Source organism: Alosa sapidissima, chromosome 2 (genome assembly GCF_018492685.1).
Source record: "Alosa sapidissima isolate fAloSap1 chromosome 2, fAloSap1.pri, whole genome shotgun sequence".
Classification (NCBI taxonomy): Eukaryota; Metazoa; Chordata; class Actinopteri; order Clupeiformes; family Clupeidae; genus Alosa; species Alosa sapidissima.
Genome location: NC_055958.1, coordinates 12,915,124 through 12,932,094, shown reverse-complemented (window position 1 = coordinate 12,932,094; position 16,971 = coordinate 12,915,124). Strand labels below are relative to the sequence as shown.

The window sequence follows — 16,971 nt, the reverse complement described above, 5'->3', positions numbered from 1 at the left end:
AACAATGTGGATGTTACAAGGTAAGAAACACGATTTAAAACGAGTTTCTTGTTTCTCACTTCTCTTTCTGGGACGGTAGTCTTAATGTTGCAAGGTTGGTTTTCCGCCTGGGGACACTAGAGGCAGTGGGGAAAGTCACCATTTTCACCTGAACAGGTCATTTAACTAACCGAAAGATTTCTAAACGGGTTTATTACATTGAAATAGTTGCCAAGTTCCCCTTTAGTCAAAGCTAACTAACCTACCTATGGCAAGTTGCATTGCAAGTTAGCTCTGGGGTAGCAAAACTCAAACAAAGTTTGCCATCTTAATGTACTGAAGATCACAGGAGCCTGTCAAAGGCAGAGGACAAAAATGTGCATTTCAGACTTACAGGTGCGATAAAATCCCCCAAAAGATACCGGAAGATGGCAGCGTTTTTGTAGGAGAACCCCAGAAGTCTATGTCTGTGCCCTGCTTCAAACTCATGATGACATTTCACCATCACAAGAGGGCACAATAAACCAGCCTGAACAGTTTGATGTGTGGTTCCAAACAGCACCATAAACAACAACTAACAATTAAGACAGTGATCAAATTTAGGTGGATGATCTCTATCTCCACTTTTGTTAAAAGCTAAACTTGTCACCTACATTTCACACAGATGGTAATATGACCATCAAAAAATTGTATACTACAAAACATATCCTTACTAGAAAAACAGCTGATTTTTTTTCAAACAGGATGGCCAGCTATAAATGCACAAGAATGCTATGCATTGTACAGTCCAGTGGTGCAGTTGCAGTAAAGCACCACCCTCAGACAACCTAGCCCTAGATGACATAGACTTCTTTCTGTGGCGATATCTTCCTGATCTTTCTGCCTATAGAGTCACAGCCCCATGAACTATAAAGTATGTGAGGTCACAGGCTACCACATTGACACCAAACCAGAGCTCAAGAATGTTGAAAGACCGCAGTGGAGTTAGTTTGATGTTGCATATTCAACAGATATTCATATTTATTGCAAACGGTTTCAACTCGTGTTGGCAGGCAGTGTACAGACAGAAAGCTGACTCCTCGCTCTCAACAGACCGGGTTTTACCTAAAGACTGTCTATAAACTACCTTCTGAATTTGAATTACCTTCACATTTTTTGTATGGAAAAGTGTTTTTTTGGTCAATAGCTTTGACATCATGTGACGTATTGAATCCAAATCAATGCAGGATCGTTATCCTGTATGGGACTAATCAGACACAACTCTTTTTATAGTTTTTTATATGCACACACACACACACATGTGCGCACACACACACACACACACACACACACACACACAGATTTATATGAATATTTTAAAGAAAGCCCCATGATTTTCTATATAGATCAGTCTCTTTTTTCAATACCTCCCGAGTCATGTGACCAAATGACTCCAAACCAGTGCAGAATAGCATACCACTATATGGGACTAATCAGACACACCTAATTTAATGGGGCTTTTTGCTTTCTCTATTTTATGTGAATATTTTAAAGAAAAAATCCATGATTTCCTATATGGAATAGTCTCCTTTAAAAAAAAAAAAAACCTCCCTAGCCATGTGACCAAGTGACTTCAACCCATTGATAAATAGATAGATAGATAGATACTTTATTGATCCCCAAGGTGAAATTCAAGAAATGAATGCAGAAAAGTTCTCTAGAAAAAAAACTTCACTAGACTGAATAACCTCAGCTCACTGAACACTGAAAATTATATCTTTACTGTGTGCATGAATTGTCCCCTCACATTGTCTAAGAGCCCACATCTGTGTTCTCCCTGATATTTAAAATCCAATGATGCCTTATCATATTTTAACACATGCCAACCATTTTCATTTCTATATTACTTTTATTTATGTAAAACACACTGAGTTTCCTTTGTGTATGAAATGTGGTATTGTATTGGTTAAGGAGCTGGGCTAGCGTGCAGTAGCCTGCAAGTTGTTGGTTCAATTCCCGGCTTCCACCGTTGTGCCCTTGAGCAAGGCACTTAACCCCAAGTTGCTCCGGGGACAATGTGATCCCTTGTAATAGCTGACACATGTAAGTCACTTTGGTCAAGAAGTGTCTGCTAAATGTAATGTAATGTAATGTAAAATAAACTTGCCTTCATCAGACATCATACGCGAACATTTGAACACATGAAACCATCGAGCAGTAAAGATTCACAGGTGAGATGTCACAGGTGCTGCAGGTTTTATTGCAACCTATAGAAAGTAAAACAAGCAGTATCCATCCCGAAATTAATAAATTAACATTGCTTAGAGCATTCCAAGTATTTGTCAGGTTTTCCCCCATATTTTTTCCGGCTCCTCCGCCCAGTGCCCGCTGACTCTTTCTCATACAGGTTTTGCCTGTGACACCACATCATGCAGAGGCACCTTTACAGTACTTTCTGGAATACAACAGTTCTAGTGGATTAACAAAGGGATCGGTGTACAGTTGTAGTAGATTAAAAAAAGGATTTTTCAGGACGTCTCAGTAGACCTGACACATCTCTCAGTCAGCATGGAGAATCTTAAAGACCTCATTCCTTTCCCAAGAAAGACTGGGGGAGAATTTGCCCTCCACGGCTTTCTACTTTTTGTTTCTCTTAAATATCTTTTTTTGTCTCCTTGTGATCCAGACTATAGTTGGCACATGTGCTTCTGTGTTTTGTACATCCTGCTGCCTGCATTTCTGTGTTTTTCCATCTCCATTGTCATCGGTATTTTGCGTGCACCAGGTGGCTGCGACTGCTGCACTGTTGCTCTCTTTCTGAGGGCTTTGTCCATTGGGCTGTTGTGGGTGATCATCGTCCTTTTTGATGTAGACTGGTACTGTATGTGTACTTAAAGACTCAGACCAATTGTAACACTGAGGATCAACTTCCTTGCAAGCAGGAGATGAATTTGACGAGAAAAGACAAGTGAAACATCAAACACATGAAACGCAACAAGGTAACAGATAGACAAGTGAGATGGAGAGATAGACACGCAGACAGACAGTGGGACAGGACGATGACAGAACTGACAGGACGGGACTCAGTTCTTTGTAATTGAGTAGAAAGGTCTGTGAGTGGTCATGATCGGGTTATGGGAAAGGGCTTTGGTTAGCCTGGGTGTTCCCATGCTGCCTTGCACGAGATTTGATTCACGCTGCTAAGGCAGCCTGGAGACCATGGAGCAAATTTTCGCCTGAGATAGGGAACCAATCACAGAACAGGTGGGAAAGCAAGACGATGATGAGCTATACACAGACGCATTTGATAGACATCCGTGGCACCCAATAAACGGATCTGGGCATTTTTTTCAAATACGAGAAAATGAACGTTTGGTTCCCAGACCACGTTCCCAGACCACCAAGTGGTGGCTCTAGCCAGGCTAGGCTTTGGTAACATGCTATGTTTGGGTGTTGCTAGTGTGTATGTAGAATGGTGAATGTAGGGGTGAAAGGAGGAAATAAAGTTAAATAAATAAATTAAGTTTAATCAATTGATTAATTAATCAAACAATCAACCAACCAATCAAACAAACAAACAAACAAACAAACAAACAAACAAACAAATAAAGACATGAAGGGGGGGGGGGGTTGGTGTTACGGTTGTGTTGAATTAAAAAATTATAGAAAAGGGGACCAGGTGTTTTCAAAGGCTGACATTTGCTTCTCTCTATGTGCATGATGTTTTTCTATTGTAATATATTTTGTGATTAAGTTTTTCCCATGTTTGATATGGCATGATTTCTTTGATTTCCAGTTTTGGAGGACTACTTTCTTAGTAGTTAGAGTGTTGGAGATGATAGGATTCTGGAGTCCTGGATGGTAGAGAGTGCCTCAGTGATTGTGATCCAAAAAGAGTAGACTGGTTGACAGAACCACATGGTGTGCAGATAGTCGTCTGTGCTACTACCTAAAGTGCATTGTGAACAAATATCTGTGTTGGTTAAGCCCATTTTAAACATTTTACTTTGAGTGATGTGAGATCTATGAATGACTTTATACTGTATAAGCTGTGTTAGTGGTCATGGAAAATGTGTTATTGCAGATTTGTTCCCAATAATCAGGTAACTTGGGAGAGAACGCCAAGTCATTTCCCCACTTGGTTATTGGGAGTGTTATTGTTGTTTTTAGGTTTATGATCAGTGTATATAGCTGGGAGGTTAATTTTTTGAAGTTATTCATTTTCATAAGTTTTTCTACAAGTTCAGATGGGTGTAATGTGTTGTTAGTGAGGCTTGTAATGGGTAATTGTGATTTTGTATGTTGATCCAGTGTTGAGAGTGATATTCTGGGTTTTTTACTTTTCCAATAGAATTGTGTTGTTAATGAATTGAGAGTTTTGAACCAATTGTCTGTGGGAGTAGTGGGGGTCATAAAGAAGAGGTAGTTAATCTGAGGGAGAGTTTTCATTTTGACAGCAGCTATTCTTCTGATGAATGTGAGAGGGTGTTTTGACCAGCTTTTGAAATCGTCTTCAATTTTCCTGAGGAGAGGAGTATAGTTGAGGCTAAAAAGCTCTGACAGCCTGGGGAAAATATGAATCCCTAGGTATTTGATGTTGCCAGTTTGAAAGTGGGGGGAAGTATCCTGAGCTCCAGAATCCCATGCATTATCGGAGAGGGGCAGTACGATTGATTTGTTCCAGTTGATAGTGTAATGTGAGACATGAGAAAATCTATTGATGATATTGAAAGTTTCTTTAAGTGACACCTGTGGGTTCTGTATGTAAAGTAAGAGGTCATCTGCATATAAACTGACTTTATGTTGTACGTTTGCTACCTGAATTTCTTTGATTATGCTGTTTTGTTGTATTGCTGCTGTAAGAGGTTCAATGAAAATGGCAAAGAGGGAAGGTGAGAGAGGGCATCCCTGTCTGGTGCCCTGGTGCAGTGTGAAACTCTGTGAGGTGATTCCGTTAGTGGTAATTGTGGCCCTTGGTGATGTGTACAATGTTTTAATCCATTACATTACATTACATTACATTTGACTGACGCTTTTTAGCCAAAGCGACTAACAACATAGTAAACAGTTTAAGTTTTAGAGCAGTTCTCAACAATTTTAGGACAATTTAAAAACATTAGGGTACAGTAAGAATAAGTGCATCAGTAAGTGCTGTTTTTAACAGTTACTTGTCAGTTTGAGACGGCTGGTGAGTGCTAGGATCAGTAAGACTTGTTGTAAGTGTTGCTATGAGAGGAGATGTTCTCTAAAGAGCTGGGTCTTCAGGAGTTTTCTGAAAATGGAGAAGGATGTCTCTGCCCTTGTAGGAGCTGGCAGTGTGTTCCACCAACGAGGAACAACAGATGAGAAAAGCTTGGATTGGCTTGAGCGTACCGGTGGTAGAGCTAGACGTCGTTCGTCTGAGGAGCGCAGCGGTCTGGAGGTAGCGCATGTCTGTATGAGGGCATTCAAGTAGGTGGGAGCAGAACCGGAGACTACTTTGTAGGCAAGCGTTAGCGCCTTGAATTTGATGCGGGCCGCCATAGGTAGCCAGTGTAGCTGGATGAGCAGCGGGGTAACATGTGCCCTTTTGGGTTGGTTGTAGACCAGGCGCGCCGCCGCGTTCTGGATCATCTGAAGTGGTTTCACTGCGCAGGCTGGGAGACCTGTCAGGAGGGCATTGCAGTAGTCGAGTCGTGAGATGACTATTGCCTGAACCAGAAGTTGGGTAGCATCTTGAGTCAAGTAAGTCCTGATTTTCCGTATGTTGTAGAGTGCGAAACGGCATGACCGGGCGACTGAGGCAACATGATCTGAGAAGTTTAGTTGGTTGTCGAGAACAACTCCTAGATTTTTTGCAGTCCTGGTAGGTGAAACAGACAGGGAGTCAAATTTGATGTTGATGTCGTGATGTATGGTAGGTTTAGCTGGGAGGACCAGTAGTTCAGTCTTTGAGAGGTTCAGCTGGAGGTGGTGTGCCTTCATCCATGTAGCTATGTCTGAGAGGCAATCCGAGATCCGTGCTGAAACCAAGGGGTCCTCAGGTGGAAAGGACAGATAGAGCTGTGTGTCGTCTGCATAGCACTGGTATGAGAAGCCATGCGAACGGATAATCTGTCCCAAGGAGGTGGTGAAGATAGCAAAGAGAAGGGGGCCCAGCACTGAGCCCTGGGGGACCCCTGTGGTGAGATGGTGAGGTGCAGATAGCTGACCAAGCCATGATACGTTAAACGAGCGTCCTGTGAGGTAGGATTCAAACCAGGAGAGAGCAGAACCGGAGATTCTCATGTTAGCGAGTATAGAGAGAAGGATGCGGTGATTAACCGTGTCAAAGGCAGCCGATAAGTCAAGCAGAATGAGTACTGATGACCGAGCGGTCGCCCTGGCTTCTTTTAAGGCTTCTGTTACAGACAGCAGAGCCGTTTCGGTAGAGTGGCCGCTTTTGAACCCAGACTGATTTGGATCCAGAAGGTTGTTCTGTGAAAGGAAGTCAGAGACCTGTTTGGAGACTGCTCGTTCAATGCCTTTGGATAGGAAAGGCAGGAGTGAGACAGGGCGGTAGTTCTCGACTTGAGCAGGGTTGAGAGAAGCTTTCTAAAGTAACGGTGTTACCCGGGCCATTTTGAACGCTGTTGGAAATGTGCCGGAGGTTAGTGAGGCATTGATCACATGTGTGATAGCTGGTGCGATGGTCGGGCTGATGGACTGAAGTAGGCTCGTAGGTATAGGGTCCAGCGAGCATGTGGTAGGATGGCTGCATGTCAGGAGTCTAGATACTTCACTCTCGGAGAGAGGCGTGAATGCTAAAAAAGATGTTCCAGCAGTCCCTAGAGGTTGTAGGAGTGCGGTATCTGAGTCAGATGCGTTGAGTGGGCATGTAGAGAATTGATTGCTGATTGCCGCCACTTTGTTTGTAAAAAATGAGGCGAGGGTATCTGCAGTAAGGCTGGATGGAGGAGGAGGCAGAGGGTTGAGTAGCGATTTGAAGGTTGAGAAAAGTTTTCAATTGTGTCTGTAGCGCTGTTGATTTTGTCATTGTAGAAAGCCGTCTTAGCAGCAGTGATGCTGGCTGAGAAGGAGGTCAGGAGTGTCTGGTAGTTTTTGAGGTCATCAGTTAGTTTGGATTTGTGCCATTTCCTCTCCGCGGCTCTGAGTTTGGTGCGCTGCGATCGGAGGGTATCATTTAGCCATGGATGAGAGTGTTTGGATCGAGCTGGCCTTGTGGTAAGAGGGCACAGCTCGTCTAGACACAAGCTCAGTGTGGAGCAGAGCGAGTCTGTGGCCTCATTAACCTCCAGAGAGGAGAAGGTGTTGAGTGGAGGTAGACCGGAGGCAACCACAGAGGAAAAGTGCGTTGGAGACAGGTTCCGGATGTTGCGGCGGAACGTGACCATCGGCTGAGGAGCCGGAGGCTGTTCTGTCAGGCTGACGTTGAACTGGATGAAGAAGTGGTCAGAAAGATGGAGAGGCGTCACCATGAGGGTGTCTGTGCTGCAGTTCCGAGTGAAGATCAAGTCAAGCTCTTTGCCAGCTTTGTGACCAGTTTGAGGTCGAAGGAGTGGATCAGGGCCAAAAAGTCCGCTGAGCCTGGGGCATCTAAGTGGATGTTCATATCGCCGAGAACAAGAAGCGGACAGTCATGCTCAGGGATGTAGGACAGCAGAGTGTCAAGTTCTGGATCTTGGATCTTGTATCAGGTTGATGAGGTGGCACAGTGGTGTCAATCTAACAGCTTGACATTGAATGTCAATAAAACCAAGGAAATGGTAGTGGATTACAGAAGGCATCAGCAGAACTTTGTTACACCCCACTAATGATCAGCGGGCAACCTGTAGAGAGAGTCACAAGTTTTAAATACCTTGGTGTCCACATTACTGAAGACTTAACATGGACTGTTAACACTCAATATGTTCTGAAGAAGTCCAGACAACGACTCTACTTCCTTCGTCAGCTAAGGAAATTCAAAGTTTCTACATCCATTATGAAGGCCTTCTACTCTTCAGCGGTTGAGAGTGTTCTAACTGGTAGCATCATCACCTGGTATGGGAACTCCACAGTTAGAGATTGTAGTACTCTGCAGAGAGTAGTGCGCTCAGCTGAACGTACTTTAAGAACTCAACTCCCTGCTCTACAAGATATCTATTCCAGAAGAGTACTCCTAAGAGCCCAAAAGATTCTGAAGGACTCTTCTCATCCTAACAATGGATTATTCCTACCGTTGAAATCAAGAAGACGCCTATGTAGTCACAAAGCCAGAACTGAGAGACTGAGGATCCACAGGCCATCCGAACTCTGAACTCACACTATACTGACTTTGCACTCATTCACTCCTCAGCACCCCCCCCCCCCCCCCCCCCCCACACACACACACACACACCTACATGACTTTTAGCACTTTTACATCCCTCTCCCTATGCTACAGACCTTTTATTTATTTTCTTATTTCATCACACGTCAAAACACACACACACACACACACACACACACACACCCACACACACACACACACACACACACACACACATGTAAAGTGGCTTATATATGTGTTGATAAAAGGACTATCTGTGGGCTGAATGGGGTGTCATTGATGTATATGGATGGACTAATTGGTTATGGACGTTTATGATGTGGACTCTTGTTTGATTATACCCTAATTGGACTGCATACGGGGTTGTCTGTTCAGGTGATCCCTCTCTGTTTCAATGGCTAATGGTGGACTGGCCGTCTCCGAAATTGATGTTTGCGGATAGGCTGTATCTCCCTTTAAATACAGGCCTGCAAAGAGAGAACGGGAGAAGAACCGACGCAAGAACGCACCGAGGGCCGGGCGATCGGTAGACGCGGAAGTGGCTATGAGGACCGAAGATCACTGATCCGCCCGCTAAGTATTTTTGAAAGGAACGTTGATTGTTCCCTTACCTGTGCTTTGAGTTGAACTGTCTTAGTGCTGTCTCGCGGTGTCCTGATTCCTGGTGTTGCTACCCTTGCAGCGGTGCTGAGGCGACAACGGAGTATTCCCCCCGACGAGGGGATCAGCTGATCGGATTAGACGTCGGGTGGCTCGAGTCAACGTTCTCAAACTTCGTTGCTAAGGGAAGTCCTTGTAGTATTAAGCCAGAGTGACCATTAGCCCATCACCCCATAGAGTGTTTATCGTTGTGCCTTGTGAGAGCTGCCTTCTGAGACACTTTGTTTGTTTGTTTCCGGAAGCTGGGAATCCCATCGGAACGGCTCGCGTTGATGACATCACAACCACGAAGGGAATCCCGGAATCTTCCTGCAACTTGAGCCCTGGGGGCGTGGCCTCGGCCGACTGGACTCGGACTACGTTATAGGGACTGTGTGAGTGGTTCAACCTATGGAACTTGTGTTTTCCAGAAATACTTTTGTACTGGTCGGAGGGAGGCCTGCCCGACCAGTACTGTCTTTTCCCTCCACTTAAAGACTGTTGGAAGGGGAGTGGCGCCACCAGGGGTGGACAGCATATTACATCCCCTGCCATTGTCTGCTGCTCTCGCCTTACTGTGTGGCGGGTGACTTTTTCTGAGTGCATTTTGTGCCCTGGTGTGTTTGCCCATTGTGAGACATTTTGTAGTGAGATTTTGGTGTGTTATCTTGCGATGTGTGTGCTGCTATGGTAACAGGTTTCTTGGTGTGTGGGTATACATATGAAGCTGGTTAAACTCGTGAGCTGTCAGTCAGTGTGCTAGCGTGCTGTGCGTGCTCCTGCCCTCTAGTGGTGGTCTAGATCTCACTTCCCCCTATGCCGAACAGTGTTTTATGCTGCTTGTACTAATAAATATTGTTGTTATACTACTACTACTGCCTCTGTGTTGTCTGTGGCTCGGGAGGATTTGGTTATTGTGAAACCTAGCACAAGTGCAATTGTGACACACACACACACACACACACACACACATATCTGACTTTCTCCAACTTTTGCACATCTTCATAGAAATTTTTATTTATTATTTTTGATTTCTCCTCCATCTATCTACCCATGTCCTTGATTGCCTAGCCTTTCTGCCCCCCCACCCCCATCCCCAACACACACACACAAAACACACACACTTACATCATCACTGTCATCACCTCACATACAGCACACTGCTTGCTACAGTAAGCCTCCTCTACATACTTGCTGCACATTGCCCCCCCCCCCCCCCCCCCCCCCCCCTACATACACAGCACATTGTCTTCAGGATCTTCTTCAACACACATCCTCTACATACTTACAGCACACTGCCCCCGCCTACCCACACACACACTACACATCACTCACATACATCATACATACAGTACTCTGCTTGCAATAGTAAGTCCCTTCACCATACTTGCGGTACACTGCCCCCCCTACATACACAGCACATTAATTCATCAGGAAGCTTCTCCAACACACATCCCCAACATACTTATAGCACACTGCTAGAACACTCACACTATTTGTACTTTTCAAATGCTTAATGTAAATTGAGTTGTTTTCTTTCTTTATTATTATTATTATATTTTTTGTATCTCTCCTAGCGTACTTGATCTATCTGACTTGTTTGTATCGTATACACATGTAACTGTATACTTGTTTTGTGCTCAATAATAATTTAAAAAAGTAAAAGAAAAAAAAAGATTAATTAAGTTTGAGAGAAAAGAGGTAAAAGCCCGCCTACACTGAAACGAAGACAGTTATATGCAGTTACTTTCACTTTCACTGACAATGGGTTACCATCGAAAACATAGGCTGGAAAAAGCAACACTTACCCTAATATTGCTCAAATGACTGAATAAAACAACATTTATCCTGCAGAGGAGTTGCTTATATCTCGTGACAGTGCGTCTTCAGCTGTGCTCCATACTTGTCTCTCGTCTCTCCCCTAATCACTTTTACCGTCATTACCAATTTGCAAATGATGGTGAATAACTAACTACTCATCATGAGATGTACAGTATTTCGTAATATCTTTATTCTAATTATGTTTCCCATTGTAATCGTGCAATTTGTAATGCTTTGCATGGACGTGTGCTGGTGTGCGTTCATGAATGATAGAAGGATGGTGCGTGCACCTGCCAATATGACTGTTGACATGCGCTCTTAAAATAGCATATGAACAACTCGCCATTGACTTCTGACCAGGTTTAGGTGGTGTGTGATTTATTAGACAAAGCGCCAGGACCCTCCCTAGGTTGTTAATTGCCACACCCCTGGGCGCAATGTTTAAAAAATAAACGTGCAAAATACCGAATTAAACTTTGCGTGGGTGAAAAACAAGTTTTACGCCATGCGCTGGTGTGCAAAATACAGCCCAGAGCCTGTTTTGTCCCAAGGCAAGAGGTGGATGAAGAAAGGGTTAAATGACTGAACCTTCCAAAGTAATGAAGTGCTGTCCAATCAGAAACCTTTGGGCTTGTCAAGAGTCCCTTCCACCTGATTGAGGAAATGAACCTGAGGGATGTTTTGCTGTTCAGTTGCAGTACAGGATATGATATGATTCTTAGACAAAAAGGTACAAATTAGTGGTGTTTTAAACAACAGTTCAGAAGACTGGAGACTCTGTTGGAGTGTTGTGTTGACATATCGGGATTAATTTCTGTCAGGATTCTGATTCAGACTGCCTCACAAGTTTTCAGAGCAGTGAAAGTGAAAGCAGATATCGTAAACAGGCAGCAGTGTAGACCAACAGGTATAAAGAGAAAATGGCCGCCATGTCTGTCTCCGAAGAGGATTTGTGCTGTCCTGTGTGCTGTGAAATCTTCAAGGATCCAGTTCTTCTGATCTGCACTCACAGCATCTGTAAAGCCTGTCTGAAGCAGTTCTGGAAAACCAAAGGAGCCAAGGAATGTCCAGTCTGCAGGAAAAGATCCTCAAGAAATGAGCCTCCATCTAACCTACACCTGAAGAACCTGTGTGAGAAGTTCCTTCAGGAAAGAAGTCAAAGAGAGCCCTTCTGCAGTCTGCACCGTTCAGAACTCAAGCTCTTCTGTGAAGATGACACACAGCTTGTGTGTGTGGTGTGTCGAGACTCAAAACTCCATACAAACCACAAATGCAGTCCCATCGATGAAGCAGCACTTGATCGTAAGGTAAAATGTCTGTTCCTAAATTAATATGTCCTTGTATTGTCAATAACACTGTAGTGTAGATCAAAAACCTCAGAATTTTCTTTGGTTGCTATAGTGCTCATCCTACACCACTAAGTGGTGTATCATAAAACATCTGTATCTATATCAACAAACAATGACCGGTGTTCACAAAGCCATGCAACATACAAATACTGTTCCCCCCATCTCGATGCGTGAACTGTCATCTGCCGCCCTTGTTACTTACCCAGGGAGATAACTGTAGTAACCATCACGGCTGTGTACATCCCTCCAGATGCTAACGTTAACATAGCCCTCAGCTATCTTCAAGTAAACAGCAGCAGGCGCACCCTGATGGGGTACACATGGTAGCTGGAGACTTCAACCAGGCATGCTTAAAAGCTGTCCTCCCTAAATTCACCCAATATGTGAAGTGTACCACCAGGGAGAGCAGCACACTTGACCATGTCTACTGCAATATTAAGCATGCATACACAGCAGTGCCCCAACCACACATTAGCCTGTCAGACCACCTCTCAATGCACCTCATACCAGCCTACACCCCACATCAGGAAAAATAAGCCCACCATTAGGAAGACCAACACCTGGCCAGAGGACACCCTCTCCCAGCTCCAAGACTGCTTCTCAACCACGGAGTGGAGTCTGGATGTGGAGTATACAGAGACTGTCCTATCCTGTCATTCACGGCATTCTCTTAGAAAGCGAAAGTAGCCTCTGCTATGGAAAAAAAACGCTGACAAACCACTATTAGTGCAACTACAGTGCCTAGAAAAAGTATTCAGCCCCATGTTTAAGTTGACTAAAAAGAGGAATAAAAAAATCATCCTTTGGAAATGGATCTTAATGCCTTAATTAAGAAAATGAGGAAACATCTCTTTGTGAATGAATAATGTATCGTAAATAAATAAATGTTCTTCATTAAAATACAGAGTGCATAAGTATCCATACCCCTATGTTGAATTCTCATAGAGCCAGGCAGATTTTTTTTTAAAGGCCAGTTATTTAATGGATCCAGGATACTTTGCATCCTGATGAAGTTCCTTTGGCCTTTGGAATTAAAATAGCCCCACATCATCACATACCCTTCACCATACCTAGAGATTGGCATGGTGTGTATTTCAGTTAGCCTATTAGCTGGTTTGATTTGCATTGAGCTCAATGAGCATCAAACCAGCTAATAGGCTAAACTACTTATGTTGCATTTTTGCATATGAAAAATTAGACATGTAGCCTAGGCTATAACAAATCTATTTGATGGAGAATAAGTGAAGTTTGAACCATTAAGATGGGCAAAAGGTGAAGCAAATAGGCAGACATCATTATAACAGGCCTAACCTGAAGGCTAATGAATAACTTTAGACAACAGGTGCTCCTAAACTGGCAGCATGGACCGTTCAGAAACATAAGTTATGATGATTGACATGATGCTGCTGTCTTAAAAAAACAAACAAATAAAAAATAAACTTTCTAAATAGCCTCATCTGGATTATCCCTACAGGCACAGTTTAACATGTAGGCAAATGTGAACACTGTTCTCATAACATTAGCCTGTTCAAACAAACTAAACAGCAGAATCTGCATAGCCGGTGCAGATTAAAACATTTGAAATCAACTTTGCACATGTAAACCTAGTCTATATTTAATTTAACAATGTTGTCTGAAATATTTTTTGCCTTAAAGTTTATTTATGGTTTGGTCCAACAAAGACAATCTTAACATGGGCTCTAAAAGGCTCCTGGGCTGGTTTGTGCTAAAAGAGTAAAAGGCTGCTATTACTAGCAGTACATACTGTATGAATAAACCATTATCTCAGTAGGCTACTATGATAGAAGATCAGCTTTTAAGAGTAAGTTATCAATGCACATAAAATAAGTAATGTAACAGGGCTCAGGCAATGGGCTGACTGTTTAAGTTCTGAAAATGGGCTTGATATGAGCTGATTTTCAATGTCCCAAACAAAATGTCAAAAAGAAAATGAGAAATGTCAAAATCTAATGAAAATAGGCATATTTAACCCCCCCCCCCCCCCCTCCCAAAAAAAAGGCGGAGGGGGGCTTTTCTCAGGAAAGAGCAATGGCCCCTCTAATTGTCTGTGCACGTCCCTGCCCCTGAATAACACTGTATGTTAATTGTATTCCAGGAAGAACTGAAAGTCAAACTGCAGCCCTTACAGAACAAGCTGGACACCTTTAAAAAGGCTAAAGAAACCTGTGAAGAAACCGCCCAACACATTACAGTAAGAGTGATGCCCCCTCCTCTAACAGTGATAATAACATAACTAAGATACACAGATTCCAAGTGTGAGACTCCACTATGTGGTGATGTGTGGTATTACAGTTCCAGACCCAACACACAGAGAGGCAGATCAAGCAGGAGTTTGAGAAGCTTCACCAGTTTCTACGAGATGAAGAGGCAGCCAGGATAGCTGCACTGAGGGAGGAAGAGGAGCAGAAGAGTCAGATGATGAAGGAGAAGATTAAAAAGATAATCAGAGAGATCTCATCTCTTTCAGACACAATCAGAGCCATAAAGAAGGAGATGGAATCTGATGACGTCACATTTCTACAGGTTGGTACTTGTCTTGTAGTTTTGCTTGTTTTAAACAAAGGATGCACTTTGGTGAGTGTCTGAACACACACATTCTCTACTGATAAGGTCTACCTCATTTCACCCTGTGTTTTCCAGAACTACAAGAGCACAGTGGAAAGGTAAGTGATCTGCCTCCTGTCTCTCTCTTCTCTGTGGTTCTGAACCCAAACCCACAGCAGCACTGACTCCTGAATGTTATTCCAGAGCCCAGTGCACACTGCAGGATCCAGAGAGGGTTTCAGGAGCTCTGATCAATGTGGCAAAGCACCTGGGCAACCTGAAGTTCAGAGTCTGGGAGAAGATGCAGGATGTGGTTCAATACAGTGAGTTCACACACACACACACACACACACACACACACACACACACACACACGCACAAGCACAAGCACACGGAGGCACACACACACACACACACACATGCACGCACACACACACACAAAGACAGACACACCAGTAAACAGACAGCCACTCACACCGACACACACACACACACACACACACACACACACACACACACACATGCACGCACACACGCACATAAATAATATAACTTTAAAACTATTGACACTGTTGGCCAAGATGACATCTTTTCTGTGTACTGTATGTTGGTCTCAAGGGGCCGTATCAACCCAGCCCATAGTGGTCCACTGTAGTGAAATGCAAATCAGTGCAGTCTGAAACTGGTAGCTGCTGAAAGAAAGGAGATGTCTAACATTCTTTTACCAATTGGCTTTTATTCAATTAGTAATTAGAAAAGAGGGGACACACACAAACTCACTATCTCTCTCTCACTCTCTCGCTCTCACACACACAGACACACACACACACACACACACACACACACACACACACACACACACACACACACACACACATGTAGTCACAGTTACACATAATCACTCACACACACCAACACATAAACTCTCACACTCACAAACACACATACACACACACACACACACACACACACACACACACGTAGTCATACATAAATATACGCACACATACATTCACATTCTCACACACCATTACCACACCAACCAAAAATCAGTTATCACCATTACTGAATTCTCATGTTCTCTCTCTGTAGCTCCTGTGACTCTGGACCCCAACACTGCACACCCAGAACTCATCCTGTCTGATGATCTGACCAGTGTGAGACACATACGTGGTGGTGGGGAGCAGCAGCTTCCTGATAACCCAGAGAGATTTGATCAGTATCACAGTGCCCTGGGCTCCGAGGGCTTTAACTCAGGGACTCACTGCTGGGATGTGGAGGTTGGAGACAGTGATAGCTGGACCCTGGGGGTGAAGACAGAGTCTGGGGAGAGGAAGGGAGGGAGTTCCAATATGAATGGACTCTGGAAAGTGTTTCATTCTTATGGTAATTATGCAGCATGCTCCCCATTCCAGCCAGACACTCCCCTCACAGTGAAGCAGAAACTCCAGAGGATCAGAGTGCAGCTGGATTGGGACAGAGGAAAACTCTCATTCTCTAACCCTGATAATAACACACACTTACACACCTTCATATACACTTTCACTGAGAGAGTGTTTCCATGTTTTTACACATGGACATCTCTGAGTATCTTACCAGTGAGTAGAGCGGCTCAGGTAGAGTTCACACACCTGCTGCAGTATCAGTAGAGCAGCTCAGGTAGAGTTTACACACCTGCTGCAGGAGAGAAGCTTCCGGCAATAAGGAAGTGCTGAACTCTATTTTTGCCATTATGTTCATTTTAAGTTATGGAGGTTCTGATATTTTTTATTTACTTATTTTACTTTCATTGGTAATTGCCAATAAAAAATAATTCAGATGTTGGCTCTGTGCTGATTCTTACTGGAGCTTTTGTTTAAACATGTCTGCCATACTGTCCTGCCTTGTTGCTTTTACAAATGGAATGTACGTACTAAGTAATGCAATAAACTACTTCATATTGACTGTTGGGTGTTTTGGTTTCTGTGCATTACTGTAGACAAGATTATTACCTTTTGTTATGTGCAGATCAAAAGAGTGACAAATTACATACACACACTACAGGGATGAAACTCTTTTTTTGCTACTGGATTCCCCCCTACAGTGGCCGAGTATTCATATTTTATACAACTGTCATACCACTCATGACTAGCACACTCCCCCTTGGACATGGTACATGTACATCAACATCAACATGAGTTGAGTTTACAACTGAGTTCACTAGGCTACAAATCACGGCAGACGCTAACGCATCTTGAGCTGTTGTACAACCGTATCTGATTCAACAACAAAAGCGTGAATGTAGCCCCTATGTGTTTATTACCCATCAGTGGAAGCTAACTGTTGCCACAGATGCAACGCGAACAGAAACAG

General features: G+C 43.5%; 1 protein-coding gene across 4 annotated transcripts; it reads left to right on the top strand.

Moving 5' to 3' along the window:
* Nucleotides 1-2,760: 2,760 nt before the first annotated feature.
* On the top strand, nt 2,761-16,562 carry LOC121695268 (E3 ubiquitin-protein ligase TRIM35-like). Of its 4 annotated transcripts, XM_042075980.1 has the most exons (8): nt 2,761-2,845; nt 7,052-7,054; nt 11,918-12,012; nt 14,171-14,266; nt 14,368-14,598; nt 14,686-14,738; nt 14,824-14,942; nt 15,712-16,562. In XM_042075980.1, the coding sequence occupies exons 1-8, from the start codon at nt 2,842-2,844 to the stop codon at nt 16,266-16,268; spliced, it is 1,158 nt and encodes a 385-aa protein (XP_041931914.1). In that variant the 5' UTR covers nt 2,761-2,841; the 3' UTR covers nt 16,269-16,562. The 4 variants fall into 4 exon arrangements, with proteins under 4 accessions (XP_041931914.1, XP_041931906.1, XP_041931885.1 ...); XM_042075951.1 differs by lacking the exons at nt 2,761-2,845; nt 7,052-7,054 and having other exon boundaries at nt 11,249-12,012; XM_042075961.1 differs by lacking the exons at nt 2,761-2,845; nt 7,052-7,054 and having other exon boundaries at nt 11,250-12,012; nt 14,716-14,738.
* Nucleotides 16,563-16,971: the final 409 nt, after the last annotated feature.